Source organism: Haemorhous mexicanus, chromosome 5 (genome assembly GCF_027477595.1).
Source record: "Haemorhous mexicanus isolate bHaeMex1 chromosome 5, bHaeMex1.pri, whole genome shotgun sequence".
NCBI lineage: Eukaryota > Metazoa > Chordata > Aves > Passeriformes > Fringillidae > Haemorhous > Haemorhous mexicanus.
In genome coordinates this window covers 16,685,198-16,711,876 of record NC_082345.1, presented here as the reverse complement: position 1 = coordinate 16,711,876, position 26,679 = coordinate 16,685,198, and the positions used below count along the sequence as shown (strand labels likewise).

Sequence of the window (26,679 nt, the reverse complement as noted above, 5' to 3'; positions counted from 1 at the left end):
ACCAGCCACTAGATCCGATTTCTTGAACTTGACTATTTCCAGGGCTGCAGGACGCTCCTCTCAGCACAGTGCTGCACTGCCAACCCAATTAGCACTGAAGTTGAATCCTTGATTTGAGGATGGGCTGGCAAGAAAAGGAATTTCCGTGGTCTGTTGAGCAGATAATCTGCACAGGGAGCGATGTGGGTGCTCCCAGCAGCAGTATCAGGCACGACAAAGCCCTGACCTGTGCTCTGAGCAGTGTCAGACACCTGGCTTCGCTCTTGGACCTTTATAACCATACCTGAGGCAAGACCAAAGCTACCAGTAATGTTTAAAAAGCCTCAGGTTTAACTGGTTTAGGCTATTCCCCACAAAATTGTGGAAGGAAGCAATTTTCTCAGAAATCTCTTCTAAACCATCCAATGAAGAACTGGGAAGCCAGCACTCTGCTACAGGTGCTTGCAAAAACCACACTCCCTCTCGTACTGACAGATGTTTAAAACAGGCTTACATGTTAAAATTTCCTTGTCAAACTTCAAAATAAAAAAAGCTTTAAATCAATAAATGACTGACACAGTTTCTCCTGAGCATCACAACTCAGAGAGAGCAACTCCCACTGCGGTGGCCAGCAATCAGTGCCTGCCATGCCTCACACCCCACCCGTAACCCACTTCAGGGGCTATGGCTGGGGCCTTCCAGAAGAGTCCCTAAAACACCGGGGAAATAGTCTGGTCTTGTGGCCAGCACTGCACCACGAACACTGTGAATTTTGTTATAAGGCTCAAGAGCAGAAGAAGACCAAAAGAGAGGCAGAACCCACATCTGCTCGGCAGACTGAAGACTCCTCCGGGCCCTTCTCTTCCAGGGCGTCTGTAACCGCACCTGCGCTCCCAGAGATCCCGTCCCTCACCGCGCTCCAGCGCCGAACCCCCGGCGGCTCCGGGAACGCCCCGAGCGCCGCTCCCGCCTCCCCGCCCGCGCTCGGCCCCGCCTGGCGCGTTCCGGCCCGGCCATGGCGGGAGAGGGTGAGGAGGCTCTGGCGGCCTTCGTGGCCCTGCACGGAGCCGCGCTCCGCGCATCGCGAGTCCCCACGCAATACTGGGAGAGCCTGAGCCGCAAACTGCGCGGAGAGGTGGGTGAGCGGCGCTGGGGGCGGCCCCGCACGGGAGAGCGGCGCTGAGGGAGCAGCCCCGGAGGGCAGCCCCGAGACGGAAGAGAGCGACGCTGAGGGAGCAGCCCCGAGCCGGGGCGAGCGGAGGCCGTGGGAGTGGCCGTGGAGAGTCGTGCTGAGGGCAGCCCCTGCGCCCCTGGGTGAAGAAGAGAGGAGAGGCACGGTGCTGCTTAGCAGGGGACAGCGGGAAAGGCACGAAGCGGGTTGTGTTACCGAGGCTGCCGCTCGGGGCTGTAAAAGACGTCAGGTGTATTGTGCGTATCTGATTTCGCCTTTTTGTTGTCGGCGTGAAGTTTGGAAGCGTTTGGAAAGCCTGGTAACTAGAGATACAGTACTGGAGAGAGGTGATGAATCGAAAAGCACTCTACCAGCTTCAAAGACAAAAATTATCTCTGTCCCAGGCAAATGCAGGACAGTGTCCTCAACCCTCAGCTTTTTACGCTAAAGAGAATTAAGAAAAAACAGCAACGGTAGTAGTGTTAGACTCAGTATGTTATCATATCTTAATCCATTATGGTTTGAATTGGCTTTTGCCTGATTTTTTTTTTTTTTTTACAGTTCACTTCCACATAGAGTGGCGCAGGGGCTGCCCTCAGCACGGCTCTCCACGGCCATTCCCACGGCCTCCGCCCGCCCCGGCTCGGGGCTGCTCCCTCAGCGTCGCTCTCCCCCTGCGGTCAGTCACTTAAAACTGTGCAGAGCTCAGTCAGCTCATCTCGTGTGTGCATGAGTTACCTGGCTTGGCAGTTTTCTTCAGGTGAAGCTGATCCCTGGCCCTGAGCTAAAGGGAATGTGGAGGCACAGGCACCCTGCAGGGTGGAGTATCCCTTTTCACCTTTGTAGCAACCATCTGCTTGCTTCCTGGAGCTTTGTGATGAGAAAGGGAAGAGAAACAAAGAGAAGAAAAGGAGTGGTTTTAAACAGATTAAGTGAAGACACAGATTGTATTTAGACATTTTTTTCAGTTTGCACATCTGCAGCCTAGCCTCAGTGATGAGGAAAGCTGTCTTTGGTTTGTGGGAGTAAAGGAGCAAGGAACTGAGGCAGGAAAGAGACATAAAACCCAAAACCTTTCGTTGGAGAATTGAGAGTGTTTCAGGGAGACTGGAGAAGTCGACCTGGAGAAGAAAATATGAATGAGGTGAATTTCTAGTCCTGGGGAGAGAAAGAGATCTGATAACGGGAGAAAGCAACTAGTGGTGCTTTGCTGGAAGGCAGGATAAGCAGTGAAGAAATGGGTGAGATGGGGTGAGAAGTTTGAACTGGTAGTATAGAATGGTAAAGAAGGTGAGGGAACTGCAGTTTAACACCTGTGTCCAGGTAAAGTAATTTCCTGTTACCTGAGTGCTTCTTTTCTGCATCTCACCTTCAAAGTAGGAACAGGAGAAAAGCATTGCAAATTGTGGTATGAGTGTTTATAGTCAGGAAAGGTCTGAGTATGTTCCTGCTGCTTTCAGTCTGTTGTGTGGTAGTGTTAATAATTGGTGTTTATTATAAACAAGATAGTAAAAGTGTTTATTATAAAGAAGATTACTGAAAATCTATACTATCTCAAGCATATGCCCAGTCACAAACTCCTTGGGTAATTACACTCCCCTCAGTAAGCATTCATGCAAGGAACTTGGAGCAGGAATATCTGCTGCTCTGCTTAGGTAGGAGGGTATGAGAAGGGATGTCCTAGAAGAGGACGGAACAGAAGGCAGTATAAAGCTGCCAAGGAAACCCAAAGTTGAGACCCGTTGTGTTTCCACATGCCAGTATGAAGCTGGAGGTAGCAAACTGAACCTGTGCTGTGACCTAATGCAGGCTTGAGATTTGTGACCTGTGGCTGAAATCTTTGCTTCTTAGGCAGCTTTGCTGAGAGGGTGTGACACTGAGAAGGTGAGACAGTAGAGTGAGGAGAGATCCATGGTGCTTATGTTTTTATGGAGGCTGGGATGAGAAAAGGCAGAAGGAAGAAAGCACATGCCTTAAGGCAGCAGACTGCTCCTGCTGCTTCATTTTACTTGCAGTAGCGGCTGAGCAGGCTCTTCTGTACTAAATGTCCCACTGTGTGTGGAAAAATAGACTTAATTATTTCAGTGGGCTTTGGAAGATAAGATAAAGCAAGCTGCTGAGAGTGCTTGTCTCTACTGCTGCAGCTTCTGGTTTTTGCCCAGAAGAAGGGCAAAAGGATATTGAGAAAATTAAGGTGTCCAGGAAAAGTTACTATGAGGAGGGCTATGGACTGGGATAAACTCTTGAAGAGGTAGAGACAGACCTAACAGGACCTTACTTAGAACTGGACCATGCAGAATGGCTGGAGGAGCAGCAGTAAAGAAAGAAAAGGAGGTGAGTGGAAGGGGTGAAATGGTTTTGGGAATCTAGGTAATAAAGTATAACTCAGGGGGCAAAACCCCAGGGCAGTGTAGAACATAGGATGAGTTTCCTTGTTACATGTGTTAAATGGGAAGAATTTTTCCTTTTTCCTAACCTGCTGCAAAGATTAAAACTTTCTAGCATAGAACTTGAAAAATTTGCATCTGTAATACAGATAAAAATATCTCTTGCATCAATACCTCTAGAACCCAGCCCAAGCAGCTGTTTTCCAACACTGTCACACATATTTCAGCATACAGAGTGAATGCACCCTCCCTCCACTGAGTACACCAAAGCCTGTGAGAAGTGGAGGGTTTGGTTTTTTGTTTTTTTTTTTAATTTACCTTGGGATCTGCTGGAGCAGGTTTCCTTCTGAGAGCATTATGTAATTGAATTGCTCATTCAAAACATGGTATAACTGCTAGATTGGTAAACCTGCCTTTAGCTATTCGTTTTGCATTTAGCATTCAGTGTCTTTTGGGAGGAAATTCTTTTTGTGTTTCTGGTAGAAACTTGAAAAATAAAATATATGCATGTTTAATCATTCACTATAAGAGCTAAAATTGTATTTCTGGTGTAGTGGGTGTTTCTTATGCTCTTGGATAAACTGTGTGTAGTATGTTTATAAGCCTGGAAAATACAGTGCCTGCATCTAATTTTATTCATAATCTTTTCTTTTTCTATTCCAGCCATACTGTAAGTTATTTTGCCGACTTCTCTGTATTGCAGGAAGATTTTGGTAGCCCTCAGATGTTGCTGGCAAAAGACTGCTTAGAGTTTCATCCCAGTTAGAAATGGAGGCTCTTAATTAATTACTTGAAGGAATGCAGCATGATAATACTGCTAGATTTTATTTTCCAGAGCAGTGGAGGGCAGCCTGTTGCTCAGAGGTTACCTGTTGCCTTCAAAGCAGTTTGCAGTGTGCCTTAAAAGAATTTGCTGGAGATGCCTGTGTGGTAACTGTCATGACATGTTTGGTATCAAGTTCTCTGGTTTGCTGGGGTTGGTTAGGTTGGAGCTCTACCTGAGCAGGAAGAGGGAGGGATTTTGCCCAAACATGTTTTGCTTGCAAGCAGTTGTGCCACTGGAATGTGTTGGTACCCTTTTGCTGTCTAGAGGTTATTGGTTACACTGGTGGAATACTTAATGTGAGCTCTCCCTGTTCTGTTTCAAGACAGAGATTACTTTTCAGATTGGTGGTGTGATCTTATCCAGCTGGTTTTTGCTTAAGGAGCTTACTTAAGATTCCCTTAATGAAGCTGCTGTGTTAATAGGTTCAGTGTGACAGCCTGACTATAAGGGAGGGAGGAAGAGAGGAGACACAAAACTGTCCGTGTATCCACACTGACAACGAGGTGCTTCTTCCAAACCCATCAGTGAACTGATTGTGTTATCAATTATGAGTTTAAAAAACAACACAGCCCTCACAAAAAGCCACTGATTAAGGTGGTCTTGAGCTGCTGTGAGAAGTGTGATTTGCTTTAGGTGAGGAATACACATAGTTCACTTTTGCAAGGCTATAAACTCTCTAGGAGAAATTTTTCATTAAGAATAATTCTGTAAAGGTATTAAAAGTGGAGATTTTTTGCTAAATGCATCTGCTACAGCCTCATGTATCTGATAATTTGTCAGAGGGAAAGACCAAAACTTTGGCTTAGGGCATTTGGAATCCCTTCATTTTTCAGTCTTGAGATGATATCTAATACAAAAAACTAAAATATAAACTCAACAGCTTCCCCTTAGTGTTGTGGAGGAACTTGATATTCATTGTGGGTGTTTGGTAAACGGGTGAAGCCTGTCCTGAGGGGAGACTGAAGCTGAGTCAGCCGCTGGCTGGCCTCCTGCCCCACTCTCAAACTCCTTAAAACGGGTGAAGCCTGTCCTGAGGGGAGACTGAAGCTGAGTCACCTCCTGCCCCACTCTCAAACTCCTTAAAACAGGTGAAGCCTGTCCTGAGGGGAGACTGAAGCTGAGTCAGCCGCTGGCTGGCCTCCTGCCCCACTCTCAAACTCCTTAAAACAAAAGGCAAGTGTGAAAAACACACAGTGCCATGCTACAGCACATGTCAGGTGGCTCCCCTGAGTCACACTTGCACTTTTCATTTTCTGACGACTCCCAGTCACTTGTCTGTCGCTTCTTTGCTGGCTAATGAGGTTGTTGAGGATGGCCCTTGATCCAGGCAGGAGTACTGTAGTGTCACTTCAGGGAAGAGTGGAACGTGTTTCCTGGCACGCTGCTTTTGCTGGCTGCCATGGGCTGGGATTAGCATTTGTGCCCTAAACCAGACCAGGGAGCTCACCCAGCTGGGAGCCAATCTGACAAAAATTACTTGTGAGCACAGGGAAGGGCTCTTCCTTTTGCTGGGACCTGCTTGCAGCTACATGAATTTCAATAACTACACATTTTCAAGGCAACCATGCAGAGACTTTAAAAGGCATTGGAGGCTTCTATTAGACAGCAAGAGGTTTTGATACTGCTTACTACTGAGTAATATTATCCTCTTCTAGCAACTGGAAAACTAGAAATAAATTGGAACTGCTATTTTGATACCTGCTGAAGTGAAAAAAAACCAAAATTTCTGATTTTTTTTTAATAGATGTGATTTTAATCTGTAGTAAGTTTGTTTGGAGAGTAATTTTCTTTACCCTAAAAAGGTGCATATGTATGTATTAGCCAACATACTGTTAGCGTCTCCTTAGCATTTAGCTAAGAAGCTGTGTGCTAAGAAGCTGTTAGCTAATAACAGCTAATAGCTGTTAGCTATTGTTAACATCTGGAAGGCATCCCTGCCCATGGCAGCAGGGATGGAGCTGAGATGATCTTTTAAGGTCCCTTCTAACCCAAGACATTCTGTGATTTTTTATCCAACATGACCCCCTCCCCTTGGCTTTCACTATTCCAGAGGAAAATACCATCCCCTGTTCCTCAGAAGGGAATTTCAGATACTTCTCCACTTGGAGCTGATCTGTGAACTGTGGCTTAAGATGAGAAGCAGCTGTTGTTCTCCTGCTGACTTTCTCCCTGTAATGGTGGACACTTCCTCTTTGAGCAATTGTCTGCTTTTTCTAGGTGGCCTTTCTTCACAATTGTGGAGTTGATTTCCTCGCCCTCCTTTTGAGGCTTAGCAAAAATAATTCTTATAGAAACACTCACCTGAACAAATGAAAGCTTGTTGCTGCCACTGGCATTTTACAGCTAAGAAGTTGACAATATATAGAAGTAATGATTTTTAGCAATGTGGCATTGCAGGCTGTGTGTTGAACCATTGCAGGTTTGGAGTGTTGAACCAGTAACTCGAGAGCTCAGACTTCAGACCTTTCTCCTTCCCTGCTACATTTTAGTCAGATTAAGGCAAAAGATTTGTCTGCCTGTGCCTGGTTTATTAGGTAGTGTGTGAGTGATTCTGGCAAAATAATTCTCTCTGAAAAATTTCAGCAGTCTTTTGAGGCTTTACCTATTTTTGTCTTCCTAAAAGCATATGTTCATTTTGAAATGATGGAAGTTGTCAGCAGGGTCTTGGTTCTGCCAGATATGCAAGCCTGCTGTTTGGCAAGAGAGCCCTGTGTGGTGACTGCCCTCATTTCTATATGTTCTAGATGGAGTTGCTGCATCCAGAGTAGGCAAGAATGTAAACAAACCCCTTTCAGCACCTTAGCAGAGATAAGTGTATGAAACTTAACTTTATATATAGCAGTATAATAAGGAATCTCCCAATTTATCTGGGGTTGAATGAGCACTGATAGTTCCTTTAATAGGGAAAGAAGAGAGAGGGAAGCAGGCTGAGATTTCTTAACTGGGTCAGAGCTCAGTTGGGAAAAGGTCTTTTTCTTCAGGGACCTTAATGTACTTTAGTTTGCTTGTGGAGCCTGGGCAGGTCTTAAATTACTGATTTGAGCAAAGGTTGTGCAAGGGTATTCTGTTTTCAGCCTCTAAAATTCTTAATGAGGCATTAAACTGATAGACAATCATTAGTAGACCTGCTGGTGCCAAAAGAACCAACAAAGCTTCCTGCCAGTATTAACTAAAGAAACTTCCCAAACAAACAGCTCTGTTAAAATGTGAGAGAATAAATGCTGTTCTTCATTCATCTCTTAAATTAAAAGTGCCATTTTTTATCAGATTACAGGGAAGAAATGTCTGCTGGTGTCTCATTGTGCATGTCAGGGTGCTGCCTTATCCCGTTGCATGATATTTTGTGCACTTTCCATCTCAGATATTTGATGCTGGTGACTACTTTGGAATAATGCAAGTAGAAGAGGTGGAGGAGGAAGAAGTTGATGAAGAAATGGAAGAACATTTTAAAAAGAAACCAAATCCTGGAAATGGACCTTGTTTCAAAGTTATTGTAACAAATGAGAATGGACTTCAAGCCTCCAATCCCAATAGGTGAGTTGTGATTTTTGAAAATAGTCTTCAGGCTTTGAGTAGTGGGAAATCCTAAAATAATAGCGACAGCTGGCTTTGAGACTTGTTGGATTCTATTCAGAAATCCTCTTTTCCACCTCTAAGACATAGCTGCATGTATGAGGAAAGATGCATGCTATGAAGCACCCCTTGCAAAGGGTACTGGGTGCACAAATATCTTAATGTGGTTCCTTTTTAAATCATGCAGGAAGATACTTAGAAATTGGTTTTTAGTAAACTCAGGGAGAAAAAAAGGAAAAGGCAATGTTGAAATGATTTCTGCAGAAGTAAAGCAAACCTTTGTATCTGCAAGACAGTGTGCATGTGCAAAAAAAACCTAAATAAATACTTGTGATCTCCACAAATCTCATGCCGAGAAAGTACTCATGGTAATATTCTGTGGGCTTCCATTTCCTTCAGTTAGCTAAAGTATGATTCAAGAGTGGTCATGTGCATGTGTGTGGAATTGAATGTATCAAGTTACTGTTCTCTTGCTTACAAATCAGCTTATCTGTCATGAATGTAAGACTAGGAGGCGTGTATAGGACTAGTATAAAGTTGTGTAAGAAACAACTTTATATTATAGTACTGCCTTTTGTGTTCTTACTGGTTTCAGACATAGAACAGGGTATTTGTCATATATTAATAAAAAACAGTGAGATGAAGTCATCTCTGCTGGAGATCTAAGTTCAGTTCTCCTCAGTTCTGTAAAACTTCTGTGAGACTGTTCATACATTTTAGATCTTAGGTAAACATGCAAAACCTAAAAATTTAAATTAAGCTTGATGAGTAAAACCAACAAAGAATCATAGGTGTGTGCCTTTGTACCCCTGCCTTAACCTAAGCAATCACCCTTCTGAATCTGAGAATACTCTTGAATTATCAAGTTCAAAACCAGCTCCTGTGATAATCTTGGGCCTCCTTGCAGCATTCAGGTGTTTGAATATGGGAGCAGAACACCAACCTACCTGTTTGCTAACATTTTGAAAGAGCTTGACCGTAGCATTCTCTGGAGTCTTTAATTTTGAAATTAAGTGAGGTTTCATATGTGTGTGGAATCTGGGATGCAATAATTGTTCAACCATATTTGCCCTATGTGACAGCTGACATGTATTTAGCTTTCTGAAATATAGGTGTTGTGGAGGGGTTTTTGTGTGGTTTGGGGATTTTACTAGCAATTAGAATTCTGATTTTTCTCTGTATTTGTTCAGTCAGATGATATCACCAAAACGTGAAGAACCCATCTGTTTGAAAAACTGTGGTTTTTTTCTAAGTCATGCAGCCTAAGCAAGGGTTAAACTTGTCAAGGGAAGCTGTGCCTGATATGTATGGTTTTATTTTGGATTAGATAGTAATTTTTTTAAGCAATGCAATTTTTTCTAAAAATAATTTGGTGGCACGTCCCTCCCCCACCCAAAGAAAGAAAGAACAAAACAAACGATCAAAACTTATTGCTCATTTTCTTTTAATAGCACATACAGGCTTCTAATGATCAGACTTCTCCACCTGGCTTTACAGATGACAGTAGAGGTCACAAACCCTGTGGCTAACAAGGTCCTGAAGTAATTTTTCAAAACAGTATATTGTTTTCCTGGTTAAGTCAAGAATATCAGGTTGATGCAGTAGCGTTAATAGTGATAAAAAGGGAAGGCATTTGTGTCCTTGGCTTTTAAAGGGAATAAGCTCACAAACTGAGTGCCTGTTCTTTATCTTCTCCTCATTTTCATGGAAATGCTCACTAATGCACCATAAGCTTCCTAGAGCAAAACCAGAGTGTAAATTACTGCTGGAAAGTTGCTCTTGCAATGCCACAGTGTGTGCTCAGGGAGTGACTAAGAGCATATTAGCTATCACACCATCTCCAGGGAAAGGCGGCATTTGTTTAGAGCATGTGTCTGTGTGTGAGAGAGCCCTGGGGTGTAACACCACCCTGGGGTGTGATGCCACCCAACTCTCCTGCAGCGTGTTCCTGATCGACCACGCCTGGACCTACCGCGTGGAGCACGCGCGGCACCAGCTGCGCCACGTGCCCGGGCTGCTGCACAGGATGGCCAGCCTCATGGGCATCCCCTTCCACGGGGAGCTCCCGGACGAGGGCAGCATCGAGCTGGTGCTGCAGGAAATGTGGAAGTACAGCCAGACCTACCAGCTCTCTCAAGGGGTAAGACTGTTCAGGACGCTAAAAATTTTGGGGTGGATATGTTCCAATACATGAATATTAACAAAGATCCTTACAGGCATTCCTTCTAATTGGAAGGAAAGCAGATGCTGCTTTTAGGGTGTGTGGGTAATGCTACACCTGATTTGGTCACCTGCCCTCTAGTCCTTCAGCGCTGTACCAACGTGTCTTGAGCCTTCAAACACCTTCAAGTGCACACATGCCATTTTTGAGGTAATACAACCCCTGGGGTGCAGGTGAAAACCCTATTGTAGGGTTTGCAGTGGAGCTCCAATGTTTTTTTGAGTCTTTTGAGTTAAAGAGGAGAAAGATGAATTCTTTGGCCTCAGCCCAATGCAGAATGGACAGGGCTAGTCCTGAGCAGTGAGAGCCTGATCAGACTGCCCCTGTTAGCTCAGGGTCTTGAGACTGTTCTCTGGACTGGTCATCTTTATCATTTAAGCTCAAATTTAACTCATAGTAGAATCAGGTCTGAAAATCCCTGAAAAGGGGATTAATTGTGACTTTTTCCTTAAATGAAAGAGAAATCTGAACAGTATCTCTGAGTCTTTCAATCCTATCTCTTTGTTTCTCAATTCGTCATGAATAACTTGTGAGTGAAATGGAATTATCTGTGTAACCACTTGAAAAGTGGTTTTCCAGAAGACAATTCCGTAGCTGAACTTGTCTTCTCTTCACTTTTCTGGGAAATATCTCAAGTCTAGTCTCTCTGCTCCATTTCTGCCTTCATAAAAAGGCCACAGTAGTGCTACCAAGCAATTTAAAGTTTATTTTCTCATTTAGGATTTTTTTGTGACGAGTGTTGCAAGAAGGGGTGCTTTGATGATGCAGCCTCAACACTTGCAGCCAGCTGTTGTTGCAGGTGGCAGTGTTGCTCTCCTTCACTCTTAAACTTCAGACACTTTTTAGCTGATTGATTCTGAAAGAAACTGAAGGAAACTAACCGTGCCAAGCAGCCTTCTGCTGGTTTAGCTGTCTTAAGCAGCTGGTTTGGTTCAGTGAAAGTGGGTCTGGTAGGCAATAGCAGTAGCGCAAGAAAGAGGAGGTTGAAGCAGGAATCTGAGAAGTGGTGTAGAGGTGCTGCCAGTGCGTCTGTTTCATGGAGCTTTTCCTGCAGTCTATGTGTGTGAGATGTCCCACTCTGTTTATTCATACAGACTGCAGAGGAGAAGGTTCCTGTGTGGTACATCATGGATGAATTTGGATCACGCATTCAGCATTCAGACCAGCCAAGTTTTGCAGCAGCACCTTTGTTTTATATGCCTCAGCAAATTGCTTACACAGTTCTCTGGCCTTTGAGAGACCTTGAAACTGGTGGTGAGTGTGTGTCTGAGGAGCTGGGGTTTTCTTTAAAGCTTGCAATAGAAAATGGGCCAGTTCTTACAAAATCATTGAACATTTCACAGTAGAACAAATGTTTCAAGACCAAAATGGCTGCATTCTTGTTACACTGTCAAATATAAAAGTTCTCTCTGATATTTCTGTATTTTATTACCAGTCCAAAAATGTTGCTATTTTTTCTTGACAGAGAATTTGAATCTGGCATCGTTATCTTAGTGAAACTGCAAATTCAGTCATCTGAGGGGTTTAAAAAAAATCCTTTAAAATCTTTGTCAGAAAGTCAGGCTCTGAAAGTTGGGAAACACCAGGCCAATGATTTATTCCTGTAATCTTAATCAGGGGCTACCCTCTGCCTCCATCACGTGGAGAAGATAAAACATCCTAAATAATACTTTTTTATCACGTTTCTTTAATTATCTCTAATTTTTCATTTAAATAACAAAAGTTGTGGTGGTATTGACTGTACAGCTGTCATTTGAAGATTTTCGGTGGGAAATGAAAGGCAGTTCCTAAAGGTTCTCCTGGTTTTGGTGCAGATGAAGTCACTCGTGATTATGCTTATGGGGAGATGGATCGCCTGATTAGGAAGTGTGTTTTGTTACCCTGGGTGCCTACTGAAGTGTTGGACGTCAGCTCTTCTACTCCAGAGCCACCAGATGAGCATTACCAGGTATGATTTTAACAGGTTCGTTCCATATCTTATCTCTTTTAAGAAGAGGGCAGTGTCTAGAAAAGCATTGCAAGAATTCTGATTTTGCTTCTTTTTAAAGACTGATTCAGAGGACAGCCATTAAAATTTAAAAAAGCAATTCAAAGCACAGTGAGACAAGACATGTCTTATATGTAATATCTAAGTGTTTAAATACTGGAGCAACATAAATGAGTTTTGATATTTTATTAAATATTGCATGGCAATTTTTATAAGTACACTACAAGGTGCTTCATATTAGGTGTCCATCTTCCAGGTAGATGTTTGATACATTGCCTAATAGGCTTATTGATTGAATTTGTTATTGTAGCATTGCTGTTCAGTCTTGAATTACAGAAAGATTTCTTTTATTATTTTAAGAAAAATTGAATTTTTCAGATTGGATGCTGGGCTATGTTGTGGTTTAGAACTATTAAATATTGGAACAGAAGCATTTTTAATTTGATGGCACTCTTCTAAAGTTCTCATTCAGTTTGTTTCCTTTCTAATAAATGTTTATAATATTTTAAATGAAGTGTAATGAATGTTTGGAATCTCCTTGTCATGAACAATGTCTACATGAGATTCACTTATTAGAAAAATGAGGAAACTGATACCTATGAGGATGCTGTATTGGCTACTAATAGCATTCAAAATACAGCTTCTAAACCTCAACCTTCTGTTTCTTTATGGTGGATGAGAGGCAGAAAATGCTCTATCCAGCTTGTTATTAACAATATCTAGTCAGAAGTGAAGTTAACCTGCTTCTGCTAAGTAAATTTGTATGCTCATAATAGCTAGGCTGTCTTTTAACCTAAGGCAGATTGGTTGGTTGGGATTTTGCATTTTTGGAAGAGCTGTACTTAGCATTAACAGAGTCTCAGAGAAGGCAACTTTTGCATATTTTAATTCAGTGTTGGTACGATCAGGTCAAGTTAAAGAACTGTGTGGCAATTGAGTCCAGCGTCCTCCTTTACCACTCTACCTTAAAAACATCTATTCAAGGTAACTTTTTTTTTAAACTGTCTCTGCCACTCAGCTGTTGAGGAGAGATGAGAGCTCTACTGATGCTAGAACCAACCAACAAAACTTACATCTACTGCTAGACATTCTAGAGTAAAAGAAAGTCTCAGCTGGTGACAGGCCAGTGAGGAGTAGCTCAGGGCATGCCACATCCCTAGACACACCAAAGGTGACATGTGGCAATGTTCGCAGGGGTCCCAGGATGAGGGAAGAGACGGGAATCTTGACTCCATGTTTCAGAAGGCTTGATTTATTGTTTTATGATGTATATTATGTTAAAACTCTACTAAAAGAATAGAAGAAAGGATTTCATCAGAAGACTTGCTAAGAATAGAAAAGGAATGAATAACAAAGGCTCGCTGCTGACCGACATGGTCTGGACAGCTGGACTGTGATTGGCCATTAATTAGAAACAACCAGATGAGACCAATCACAGATCCACCTGTTGCATTCCACAGCAGCAGATAAGAATTGTTTACATTTTGTTCCTGAGGCCTCTCAGCTTCTCAGGAGGAAAAATGCTAAGGAAAGGATTTTTCATAAAACATGACAGTGACACAGCTAGAAAGGGATCCAAAGGTGATACAGCTAGTAAGAAAGATGTTGCTGACACTTCTCATTATATATAAAATAGTGAGAGAGTTGTCACAGCAACATTTTGGCTTAACTTTTTGATACGTGTTTTTTTATTGTGTTATCTAATTCTGATTTCCAGCACAGACCACAAAGGCTGTAACTTAGATGATACTGTGGGTGATGATGAGGCAATGATTGCAGAAACAAGTGTCAGAGGAGGCAGCTTCTAATGAAATGTCTGGGACGGAGGAAGTATCTCATGGGACTAGGGAGATTTCATCAGCTCCCTGGCTTTGAGCTGCAAAAAACACAGTAATGCATCCTCTAGTACTGTTCTGAGAATTGTAATGTTCTCACCTTAAAAGACAGGCTCCCTTCTTGTTCTGGAGTGATTACAAGAATTATTTTGTATTTGTCCTGCCCAATCTGTTTTAAAAGGTGGTGTCTAAGATCTTTGGATTACCATTGTGGTTTTGTTTTTCTTTCCACTTTTGTAGGATTTTATTGCCATACCAACCTTAAAGGTAAAGAGGTACATCTGTGGCTGGACAGACACCTCACTGCAATTTATGACAGTCTGGATCAGCTGGAATTCTAAGAGCTGTTGCACAGCAACAGCTGCTTTTCTTTCTCAAGATGCACTTCTCCTGTCCCAGAGTTTCTGAGAGCTGCTTCCTTTTGCAGGGCATCAGCAGTGATGCAGAAGTATATTTCCTTTTAGCAGTCAGAGGGGGCTGTACGGGATGGAGAGAGACTTTGCAGGCATGATTCCTGCTGAAGACTGCAAAAAACGTTTTGCTCATTTTCACAGGAGCAGAATTGGTTTCCAATGTCCTATAATTTTTTTAGTCATCTGTAACAAAGTATCACAACTAAATTGTCAGTTTTCCATTTTGTTGGAAGTACAACTTTGTCTTATTGTATATGATTGGCTATGATTTGCAGATTTTTTTTTTTTTCATGTTTAGAAAACAAGAATTTCTCAAGGTCATTCAGCAGCATTGATGTGCCCTGGTCTTGAAGCCTTATTTCTTACTCCTTTTTACTGTAAGGATTTCCTTCTGCCTCTGCTCTTCTGATTTTTTTTTTCTGAACAGCATAGTACACAACGTAATGGGATTGTAATTTTGCTGAAATTCACTTGCACCAAAGAGAATGGAGTAAGACATGCAATGGACTCTTCCATTCTGCCTAGAATTAACTTTTTGTGGTTTTCTCTTTTCTAGGCAATTTTAGCAGAAAACAAGGAAAAACTTCCTGTAGCGATAAATCCACCAGTTTATGCCAAAGACAAAATTTTCAAGTACGTATCCACAAACAGAATGTTTTCTTACCATGACTATGTGCAGTAATTGCTGTGTGTTCAGGCTGAACAGCCTTTTCCATCTTTGAACAACTGAGGCAAGTTAAAGGTGGGTTTATATGGAGCCACTTGCCTAAAATTCTGACTTACTAGTTACTTCTTTTGGATTTATTCTTCAAAGTGAACAAAGTGTCACATAATTTCTAAAAAATGCATTTAGTTTAGCTTTTTCTTCCTTTTTTTTTAGTAAGTGCCACCTTCTGGGTGAAAGAAAAGCTACATTGTGTTTTAACACTGAGTTACACAGTGTTATTTTCACTAAGTATGATTTAAGGTGTAGAAGAGATCCTAAAGACTTGTCTTCTGCATTACAGCATGTATGTCCATAGGGGTTGCTCTGTGCTGTGTGAATATAACAGACTATTCCCCTTGTTCAGATGGCATTACCAAACAGGAATCCTATCAAAACCTGGGATGTTTTGAATTGGACATGTGTTTACTACAAAAATGGGCCATATGCTGGGAAACCATTTCAGAAGAAAGCTGGAAGAACATTGCAAAGATAAGGGATTTTTTTTGAGCAAAACCAGTGGTGCTGCATAGCCCGGCTGTCTTGTTACTGGTTTTATTCCAGAACAACAAACCATTGCTTAGCATGTGCTGTGAATTGCACTCTGGGGTGTTTGTAGTCTGACACTGGGATCACAGTTCTTGCCTGAAACCTTTTGCTTAAATGGTAAAGTTGCACTAAAATGTATTTGGTAGGTGTACTAACACACCAGCTTCTTGTGTTGTTTTGTTACTCCCTAGATTAAGTTTACTTGAGAAGAACTACTGAAAATCAAACTCTCACTTCTTGTGGAGAGGCATTTCTTAACTTGCTCAGTGGTAGCTGAGGTTCCATTTGTAGTTGAGGTTCCATTTGTAGTTGAAGTCTCTGGTTACATGACTGCGAGGATAAGCAAAAGCTGATACTTTTCATCTGATGTACTCAGATACAGGAGTCAAAGGCCAATACATTCTGATAGAGGCAGAAAGCAATACTGAGGATGTTGGGAAACACTGATATATTTTTCACTGCTTACCTCTTTAGTTTGTATCTTACATTTCAAATGAATGGCATTCACGTTAGGAAGGGAAGGAGGGGAAAACACACCAAATTCTTCCTACTCTTCTTCTAAGGAATTTAATCCACACCCAGTCAATGTACTCTTAATGGCTTCCCTCTCTTTTCCTTTATCTTGTTCATATCTGGACAGAAGGCTGTAAGGTCTTTCTCATGCTCTGAATTTTGTGTACTAATGTTCCTCCACAGAGGAACATCTCAGAGCAGCATCTTAGAGTCCAGATGACTGAGTGGGAGCTGCAGCCTTCCAGTGCTCTTGGCCTTCTCTAAAGATTTTAGGGCTGTCACCCTGGGCAAACAGATGAGAACATGTGGAGCTGGGTAGATGGGTGTAGCCTGTTAATAATGTTTGTGTTCTCCTTTGTGGATTGCTCCTGTTTTAGAGGATTCAGAAGAAATTCAAGTTGCAAAGTTTAGAACCTGGAACAAACTCTTAGTCATCTTGTATCCAAGCAGAGTTAAGACAGAGAGTGGAAGATCAAATAAATGTTTAACCTGAACCCTGACAAGCAGGGGAGTGAGTACAAGTAGTTTGATACAGCAAATTTATAGGTTTAATTAGGTCTTGTAGCATAGTAACTGCTGCCCTAGGGAGATTGTTCTATCCAGCTGTGCTGATTGCTGAATGGAAAAAAAGAATCAAAGAACTAAATGCTTCAAAGACAGATTTATTAGGGAAAGTCTTTCCAGTTTGTGTTGGGCTTGATCATCCCTGTTTCTTTTGATCTTCTCTTTCATGTTTCTCTTCGGCTGCATCAGTTACTGTTTTAAAATGTCCAAAGAGCTGTTACAAGGCAACTCTTTGTTTTGGTTGGTCTTGTCAGCTCTGTGCTGTGGGAGTTGATTCTCATAACTGCTTCTTAGCTTTAAATATTTTGAGTTTAAAGTTAAGTAACATCTAAAAATATTTATCTTACTTTTATAATTTCACTGAATGTCATCTTTAATCCCAGACTTCATAGCATCCCTACCAGGACTTCAGTGAGACCAGGGGAAAAAGCCCATCCTTTGAGAGGTATGGTTAGCTGGCTTCATTAGTTCAGTGTTTCACTGATACTGGACTGAAAGGTCCAAAATAGCTTGGCTGATAATACAGGATTGAAGTGGAGATGTTCTGCGCTCTACCAAAGCCAGAATGGGACTTGGTGCATTCCTTACCTTGTGGTATAATCAGTGTATTACCTTAGAACAAATGAAATGGCCTTATTTCCTCTCTAATCTTAACCTCCCTCACCTTACTGCAATGATGTTCCTGCACTTAAAGCTAGATTGAGCTCCCCTATTTCTTTTGTGCTGCATTTTAAGCAAGTCTTCAAATACATAATCCTGAGTGCTCACTGCATCTTTGTAGGATGGTGACTCGTAGGGTGTGTTTGTAAGGAACCAATTTGAGATTTTTCTGAACAACTTCAATTTTAGTAGTTCTTGTGCTGCATGTGTTCTTTCTTGCCTATTTGTGTGGAGATTTTGGATGCTTCAGGTCTTTGTTACAGCGATGTATAATTTGCCTTTTATCTTTAGGTCACCACTGTGATTTCCTTTTGCTCCAGCAAGGACTAACAGTTTTTCCAAAGGAGTGGATGCTAGGGGAGCTTGTGGGTTTGGCAGCACTTTTTTGTTCTGTTGCAACAGTGAGGAAGGACTGATGGCTTCTTTCAACAGGCTGATTCCCTTCATCCAGAGTGAAGTCATCTCTCTGACTTATAGGCTTCAGCATAAATAGTATAACTATTGTAATATCTCACACATGGAGCTATGCAAAGCACCTTACATACTTTGCTTTTTAAAGAATTTATTTCCCCCTGTGACTGGGCTATTTCTGCAGTTCATCTTTTTAGAGAAGTGTCTCTCAGGGGAATATATTTTCCAGTCGGTTAGTAGTGGAGGAGGAGAAGAAAGTTCTACAACTGATAAGAATAGATCTGGAGAGGAGGAAGAATACAGTAGTTTCTCATGGAAAAAATTAGTGGTTTTTTATTCTGTTTAAAGGTTCCCTTACCATGAGAATGATATAAAAAATGGTCTTGCTTTTTGAGTTAACATGCTGAATTCTGAATGGAGTAGCCTCACTTAAAGCTATAAAGTCATCAAAATAATCAATATTTCTATCTGCTTATTTTAGCATCCAAGTCAGTGGTTTTATTTGAGAGGGAAATTTCCTAAGATAAACAATAACTTACCTCATTCTTGGTGACATTCTGAAATGTCTGTCAGGTTTGGGTTGGGGTTTTGTGTGATTTTTAAATGGGATTGAGAGGGAATTTGTATCAAGCCTCAAAGTTTTGTGTATTCCCAGCGTATACCTAATGTACCTACTTTCATATGTTTGGGTTATTTACAGTTCTGAACAAACAAAAATAATCTTCTGAAGCTACAGAATTAAGCTGACAAGATTTCCTATTACTTTCTTCCATGTGGATGACAGCAGGTTGATTTTTAGAGCTCTTTCAGGAGTGAAGGTATTCACAAGGCCGCTCTCACTTCTGGATATTTCATGTAGAACAGTGAATTCATGTTACTGCTTCTGTGTCAGGGGTTTAGTCATCATCTTCTGAACTATTGTTTTTATGAAGCTGTCAGAGCTAAACTACCTTTGAGATTTCTATCTCAAAATAGATAATTTTTAGATAATCTCTCAGAAGTATTTTATCTATCCCACTTCAATTTAAGTTATTTTTGTGAATCAAGAAGAGATTGTCACAGAGAGCGTATACAGGAAAAACATAAAAGTTTTTTTTCTATTCAAGCATTAGTTGATCAGTTTCAGGAACTAAACTGACATTTTTCTTCTTTCATGTGCTTCTTTCTTCTAGGGTTTTCACAGACATTCAGCAAGTCCTCAACAACCTGACACATCCCCGTTTTGTATTCACAGACAATGAGGGAGAAGCAGACATCCTCTACAACTTCTCACACTTCAAAGATTATAGGTTAATTAATTATAGGATTCATTATTCCCCTGATAATACTTCTTTTTAAATTTCTTTGCTATAAAAACTGTGTTCCCAAAGGCCTCCCCAGCCTTCCCCTTCACCAAGCACTTGTTTGCTTTGTAGGAAACTAAGTGAGGAGAGGCCTGAGGTAATGGTGAATCAGTTCCCGTGTGAGAACCTCCTGACTGTCAAAGACTGCCTGGCATCCATTGCTAGACGAGCTGGAGGACCAGATGGGCCCACGTGGTTGCCTCGTACTTTTAACCTCCAGACAGAATTGCCTCAGTTCATCAGCTGCTTCCAGCAACGTGACAGAAGGTGACATGTGTTTCCTCTTCCTTAGGTTTTGTCCTGTCTTGATCTCACTTTCCTCAAAGACAAGGAGCCCACATTTTGGTCTTGGCAGCTGTTGCACTACCATGATTTAGCTCTTGCTGCATTTATATTAAAGTGAATTTTACCTGAAAAATGGGGGCTTTTTAGGTTATTATTTTAGGTAAGAGTGGTTAAGCAATGCAGTTTGAAACCCAGAAACTTTGCTGTGATTTGAATACATAGTTGAAGTCCTTTGCTCTTTTCTGGGTCAGGATCTTGCCTCTTGTGTTTAACAGATATACAAAGGCTCAAAATGTGTTTGCAACAACTGTGGGATTTTTTTCCAAGGGAACAGTAGCAGTTCTTGCACTTAAGCCAGAGTGAAAAATGTTTAAAGTACTTGGGTTCTGTAAGGTTATGAAAGTAAAATGTAGTTTTAGTGTTAGACTGAAGCAGTTGTGGAGCTTTAGGATTTTTAAATCCACACTTCTCCTGTTGCAGCTCCCTTGGGTGGAAATTATGATTTCTCTTCTTGTGAGAGAGAAAGAGAGCATTATCTACTGCTCTTCTGTCTGTCATGGAGTACTCTGGTTGAAAGGTTGCTGCTTTGGTGACACCTGCTTATTATGGTGACACCTGCCAGGTGTTTCATTTGGCCATTATTTGCTATACATAATGTCTTATGGACTGGCATTGACCAGGAGAGAGCACACCTGCCACATGTCCCTAGTGTGTGGTGCTTTAATTCCTTTTCAGCATCAAGGACTGACAGTTCATGCAGTGTGTATGTAAGCTTAATGGGAAGGTGGTAGGAATTTTCAAATAAAACAGAAGTTCAGTGCTATCTTCAGCTCACTTTATGATGCTTTAATAAGTTGAGGAAAAGACATCAAGCATCACCCTGTCCACACTTGGAAAGATAGGTGAAAAGACCAGCATATTGCTGGATTTTTTCAAGGATATCTCAAAGAATTTTGCCCCAGGAGGTGTCTGGGTGCTAGAAAGTGAGACAATGGTGGCGTGGTTTTATTTTCCTGCAGTGTGAACTGTTGATACACTGTGTGTTTTTTTTCTCAAAGAGTTGAGTCCTGGTGTCATTTAATGTGAATGATTTTGAGGTGTCAGTAGGGACAAACTTGGAAAATTGCACACTACCCTGTCAGAGTGTTCTCTCTGCCAAGCTCCTGGCAGATCAGTTCCACACCATGATTTGCTTGTGCAAGTTTCATGGTGATGCTGTTGATGTGTTGTTTTCCCCTTTTGATGGAGTCAGATGCAGTAGAAGGAGATAAACAGTGAGACCGAGTTAGGCCCTAACTGAAAAAAAAAAAAATTGTGAAAGGTACCACTGCCTTTTCTCTCCCTTATTACCAAGACCTGCTCCATCCAGCTGTCAGCAAAAGTCTTAATTCTTGCAGTGTAGCTCACAGCTTTATAAAGTGTTTTTTCAGGAAAAGACATGGATCAAGCCAAATCGATATTCAGCCAGATGAATGAGGTGGGTACTTACAGGTGTTGCTCTGTCTTTCTCTCCCAGAGGAGAAGATAATCACTGGATATGCAAACCATGGAACCTAGCCAGAAGCCTGGATACCCACATCACCAACAACCTGAACAGTATCATCAGGCACAGGGAAAGCAGCCCAAAGGTAAGAGGGCATAGCTTTGAATGGCATTTAAAAAGCAGAGCTGAAAAAACTGCTTCGTAGGAGGTTTGAAAATTCATATGCTGGCCATAAGCATTCAGTTCAGAGTACATTCAGTTGCAAATTGATAAACTCCAATTGTACCCGTGATGAACTCAGAGCCTGATGTTCTCTTATGTAAAGAATAAAACTTGCCCTGGCAATAAGGGATACTCTAGCGTGGTGCTGCTGTAAAGCCAGTCCTCAAGCTGGCAGACAAACACACTGGCTATAGTTAGCATTGCTCATCAATTTGGGAACATTATTGCTTTTGTCACCTGGTTGGTGACAGAAGCAATAATGAATTCCCAATATTGCTCTCTTGGTGGCACAAAGGACCACCCTTGCCAACAAGAGATGGATTATGGAGCTTTTTACAGGGAGCCTGCAACATCCACCTGTATCTCACTGTGTGTGAGCACTGGAGCTCGCTTCAGCACCATTTGTTGGTGATGTGTGGACTGCATGTGTTTTCTGGGGTACGGAAATGCACACAGAATTACTTCACAATTGTTGCAAAACAGCAAGGTCACCAGAATTAGAAATCTGTGAGTTTTGAAAATGAGAACATCCTGGCCTCCATGTTTCCACACCCTGTAGTCAGAGCGTGAAAGAAGCAACATTGTCTATTTGTGCACCTTTCTGAGGAAAAGCTGAAATGCAGGCAGGGCTGCCCTAAGTCACCAAAGTGCAGTGACAGTTGCATATCCCCACGTGCTGTGCTGTAGGTGGTGTGCAAATACATCGAGGAGCCGGTGCTGTTTGAGCGCGAGGACGTGGGGCTGGTGAAGTTCGACGTGCGCTACGTGGTGCTGCTGTGCTCTGCGCGGCCCCTGCGGCTCTACAGCTACGATGTGTTCTGGCTGCGCTTTTCCAACAGGTGCTCCCCTCCCCTCACAGGCTGCAGCTGCTGACCCTGGAGCCCTTAAACTGAGGAGTTGTTCTGTTCCTTAGGGCGTTTTCGCTTGATGACTTGGATGACTACGAGAAGCATTTCACCGTCATGAATTACGCTCCTGGTGTGACATTGAAACAGGTAAGCAAACAGCCCAAAACACTCCCTCACCTTTCCGTTGGTAGAAAATCTTCTGGTGCTTGCTGTTGGCAAATAGTCTGTTTCATATCCACTTGAGCGGGGTGTTCAAAATACCTGAAGTTACTTCTCTAGACTTTTTCCCTTCTTTACCCCAGTCATCTGTGGTTATCTAAGGTAGTACAAACCTACATTCTGAATGGAACCCACATGGATAGAGACAATAAAAGAACTATAAAAAACAACAGCTTGTCATTGTCAAAGCTTTAGTGTGATCTTTTCCAACAAAAAATCCTGGAGCAAGGAAGGTATTCAGGAGTTGTCTTAATTCTCTAGTTCTCTACTTGCATTTGTATGAGTGGCAAATATATTTGATGTTCCGTTCTTTTGTCATTCCTGACCAAGACAGCCTTTGATGTTACGAAACTGTTTTAGGTGCACTGTGAAGACTTTATTCCTCTGTTTGAAAAACAATATCCTGAATATCCTTGGGCAACAGTACAAGTAAGTCAGCAACTCATCTTTCTCATGTAAATGTTCATTATGTGTTTTGAGGTTTTTTTTACTCAGCAAACCAGCTTTTCCAAAAGTCTTGGGTTGTTAGGATTTTTTTTCTTAGAAGACATATTTAATGTGTATCACAAAGGAGATCATATGTTAACCTTTTCTTCAGAACTTTATATAATTTGCCCTCAAATACTTGATTGTTAGAGGATTGTATTTTATAACTTGAGAATTTTATTTCATGATCACACTATGATAATTCTTTATGTTGGACTTAGCAATACAGCCAGTCCTGACTACTCTCAAGTGCAGAGTTTTCTGCTGCTGCCCCAGCTTCTCTGTGTTAGAAGCCTTGCCAGAGCCCTGTCCCTGCTCCTTGCACAGATGACTTTTCACCAGAACACAGATGGCTCTCTCATACCAGGGCATCTCTTTACTGTAAAAAGGAAGCTCCAAATACTACAGTTTCATAAAACATGCAGGAAGGCAGATGAGGGCCTTCTCATTGATTTTAATTTTTCCTGTGATTTGTGCTTGAAAGAAAAAGCTGAATGTGAAGAGCTGGTTCAGAAACATGCACAAAACTGAATTCTTTCATTCTTCCATTAGGAGCTGGAAGAAACAGAGTGAATGATGGCTGATCCTTTATATGTGCATATTCATTCAAAAGTGCATAAATTATCCAACTGAGACTTGATTTTCTAAATTAATTCACATTTGTTTTAACTAGGTCCTTGTATACTCAGAATATGACAGGGTTTAAAATAGTCGGAAAGAGACTACAAGGGGTAAAAAGAGAGATGTCAAAATACATCCTGTAGGTTACCCCAAGTAGTACAGTGTACAGAAAATAGAGGGAATGATTCACTGCAGCATAAATTCAATGCTAAAACTCACATCTCTGTGTTCTTCCTGGTTTATTTCATTTCCAGATTGGATATCTAACTGTTTTTTCAAAATACCTAAGTCCTCCCCACCTTTCTTAGGAGTATAAATGGGTAGAAGATTTTTCATTGCAGAACAGAACAAAGCAAAGCAAGACTATAACTGAATAGGCAGGAAAAAAAGCTAGAACTTCACAATTGTACTGCTGGTCTTCACAGAACTCTTCTAGGTTTTTCTTTTTCCCCTCCTCTGCACATAAGTGCAATACTTGGCATAATGCCTGAGAGGGTGATTAATTCTAATGTTAAATGCATTATTTTTAGGATTTCCATAGTATTCATTGGCTCCCCAGAAAAGTCCATGGATATTGCCTGGTGCTGAGTTCTTTCTTTGTGTTGGCATTAGATCTAAATGCACATTTGGAAGCCAGTACTGTGCAGATTTTCATCTGTGGTGTAGTGCAATTGATGCAAACCCTTTCAAGCACTACATGAATGAAGTGATTAGAAACATGTGTGTTGCTTTTCTGGAACCTTACTGCTCATTCAGAATTCACTGCTTTTTCTGTTATTAGGCAAGTATTTTTAAGGCATTTGCTGAATTGTTCCAAGTTGCTACATCTAAACCTGCCCCTCTTGGCATCTGTGATTATCCATCTTCAAGAGCAATATATGCCATTGACTTGATGCTTAAGTGGGACACCAGCAGAGATGGTGAGAAGTTCTTTATTTGAATGTTGAATTGTTTATGTTTGTGAACCTTTTCAGAAGTCTGTTCTCTGTGCCTCCCACTGACACCTGAAGTTGCAAATCTGTGGGGATAGCATCTGCCATGCTGCTTAACAGGAGTGATGCAGCTGCCAGCCGCTGGGCTGCATCCTCTTTTCCCTGCTGCTGTTGTTCTCTGTTTGGAGAAAAACAGAGCAAAACAACAGTCGGGGTGGGGGGGGACCAAAAGAATCCAATCAAACCACCACACACACAAAAACCCCAAACAAATGTCTGAAATACCCAACTCTATTAAAATCTTGGAGACATCTAATTGTCTGTGGCTTCTAGGCTTGAAGCTGGAAGTGTTCAGTGCACAGTGACTTTTTATAGCATGGAAGGGACCACATTCACCATTTCAGTGTTGTTGATGTCCTCAGGGCTGACATTCAGCTGTTACCAAGTCTCTGCAAGAACATGTGAGTGAGGCTGCTTCATGTTAGTGCCACAGCAGGCTGCCTACCTGAACCTTTCTTCCACGCAGCTGTGGAGGATGGTGGACTGGTAGCAAAGTCTGCTAGACAGACTGAATAATTTGTTGTATTACTAGGAGGCTCAGAAATTTGCTGTTAATGTCCCTGACTCAGACATGAGTTCCTTGTAGAGGTAAAAAAGTAGCAGAGGCACCAACACAAAGAGAACTGCCAGGGAAGAGAGCTGAGCATACTCTCTTCTTGTGGTACTGGGTTCTCTGGGACACAGGAGAGGCTGACTGCCTGTGCCCAAGTTTGCCTGCAGAGCAATTAGGTGTTGTGTTTTTGGTGAGTGCCCCATGGCCACTGCTGCAGGGACTGATTCTGTGAAGATTGAGTTGCTTTCATGGAGGGAAATGATTGAGAAACAGAAGATACAAAATGGAGCCTTTGCTACTGAGATGAGGTGGAGCAAGGGGTTGAATGTGCTTTGCTGTGTCCACACTGGATCCTTTTTCACCTGTCCCAGAGGTGTCCTGAATGGGATAAGCATAGCAGCTCACAGGCATTACTAGATAGAGGACAACTACTGTAGTAAAAGAACCAACCTCACATTCCATGCCTGGCTGAACATGAGCTGCACAGATCCCAGGCCTTTTGAAGGTGAGAGGTGGTGCCAGTGGCAATGCTGTAAAGCTGTGGGCAGCCTGTGGACAGAGAGATTTGTTACTCCTGTGCAAAGCACAGTAGGATTCACTTATCCATCAAAAGGTTGTTCCCTCACTTAACAATCTCAACACCAGACATGAAACAAAATCCTTTGGTTTTCTCTGCACAGAATGCATTTGATTCAGAACTGATGAAGTTTTAAGAGAAAATTAAATTTCCTGACTTCCTTTAGAAGCGGCATGAAGTGGCAGATGGGGGTCGCTGCACTTAAAGGAACAGGACTGCTCAATACCTAGGAGGTTTAAGAAAGCAAGGTTTGTACTGAAATGTGAAAGGAGAAGCAGAGTTCTCTTGAAGATGTTTGAGACTGACAAACAAAACAGCTGCTTCAGGGCGATCATATTGATTGGCTGCAAATTCTCATTCCAGAGGAGGCATTGAATTAGCACAGTGGTTGCAGAATCTGTTGGATAATTGTCCTCTGGATAATGATGGTAGAACATACTTCTGTCCCTCCAATAATAACCAACCTACTGAAACAAAAACACCCTACTGGCTTGGCAGTTTGGGTCACAAAAGATGCTTTTTCCAATAATTTTCTAAAATGTCTGGATTAAAGAAAAATAGTGGTTTGGGATCTCTGTAGAGCTTGTATTAAGCAGCAGTGTTTGTCTTGACAGGGAAAAGAATTATGCAGCCTCAGATCTTGGAGGTAAACTTTAATCCTGACTGTGACAGAGCCTGCAAATACCACCCTACCTTTTTTAATGATGTCTTCAGTACCCTATTTCTGGATGAAGCAGACAACTGCCATGTGACACGCATTGTCTAACCACAGGAGATTTGACTCCATCAATTTCCTTGTCATATATGCTTAACAGCAGGATTTATATTTCAGTTCTATGAGCTGCTGATGCAACTGTTTTCCTGTACTGATCACCAGGGGAAAAAAATATTGTATCGGAAGAATATGCCGTATACTGTATTGGTAATCCCTTTGTCTGCATTGTCCTCGTCTTGCTTTTGTTCTTTCTGTAAAACATTGTTGTGTGTTGACAAAGTGTCTTGTTTATTGAATATTGGAGACCTCAGAGTAGGACTTGTTTTTCAGGTAGCCTGATCGCTTGCTTGCTGGGAAACATTGCACAAGTTCCTTGTGTCAACATTAAAACTATAATTTACTGAATCATATTGGGGTTTGTATGTCTTTTTCTTATCTACCCCTCCTATACAAAGATCTAAAACATTCTGGTGGGTGGGAAATAATCATAATCATAATAAGGTATTTCAGTGTAATGAACTATGGGGTTAATGGGACTAAAGA

The 26,679-nt window shown here is 41.8% G+C and overlaps 1 protein-coding gene and 1 long non-coding RNA gene across 4 annotated transcripts; one reads left to right on the top strand and one right to left on the bottom strand.

The window, feature by feature from the left end:
* Positions 1–965: 965 nt before the first annotated feature.
* Positions 966–26,546, top strand: TTLL12 (tubulin tyrosine ligase like 12). Of its 3 annotated transcripts, XM_059846136.1 has the most exons (15): positions 978–1,114; positions 1,712–1,829; positions 7,725–7,897; positions 9,878–10,076; positions 11,252–11,411; positions 11,972–12,105; positions 14,949–15,025; positions 18,965–19,081; positions 19,208–19,402; positions 20,937–21,048; positions 21,813–21,964; positions 22,039–22,120; positions 22,553–22,621; positions 24,081–24,219; positions 26,036–26,546. In XM_059846136.1, the coding sequence occupies exons 3-15, from the start codon at positions 7,755–7,757 to the stop codon at positions 26,185–26,187; spliced, it is 1,731 nt and encodes a 576-aa protein (XP_059702119.1). In that variant the 5' UTR covers positions 978–1,114; positions 1,712–1,829; positions 7,725–7,754; the 3' UTR covers positions 26,188–26,546. The 3 variants fall into 3 exon arrangements, with proteins under 3 accessions (XP_059702117.1, XP_059702119.1, XP_059702118.1); XM_059846134.1 differs by lacking the exon at positions 1,712–1,829 and having other exon boundaries at positions 966–1,114; XM_059846135.1 differs by lacking the exons at positions 978–1,114; positions 1,712–1,829 and adding an exon at positions 1,847–3,484.
* LOC132327207 (uncharacterized) lies at positions 24,216–26,036 on the bottom strand. The gene is made up of 2 exons (XR_009486490.1): positions 25,295–26,036; positions 24,216–24,409 (listed from the first exon to the last, which is right to left on the bottom strand). It is a non-coding gene; the product is annotated as an uncharacterized LOC132327207 (long non-coding RNA).
* Positions 26,547–26,679: the final 133 nt, after the last annotated feature.

What these genes read in the sequence shown, in the direction of transcription:
- TTLL12 (XM_059846134.1), top strand. Translation starts at nt 995, where the DNA reads ATGGCGGGAGAGGGTGAGGAGGCTCTGGCGGCCTTCGTGGCCCTGCAC. An exon ending in CAAGCCTCCAATCCCAATAG is followed by an intron (nt 7,898 to 9,877) that starts GTGAGTTGTGAT and finishes ACTCTCCTGCAG; the next exon opens with CGTGTTCCTGATCGACCACG. An exon ending in CCTACCAGCTCTCTCAAGGG is followed by an intron (nt 10,077 to 11,251) that starts GTAAGACTGTTC and finishes TTATTCATACAG; the next exon opens with ACTGCAGAGGAGAAGGTTCC.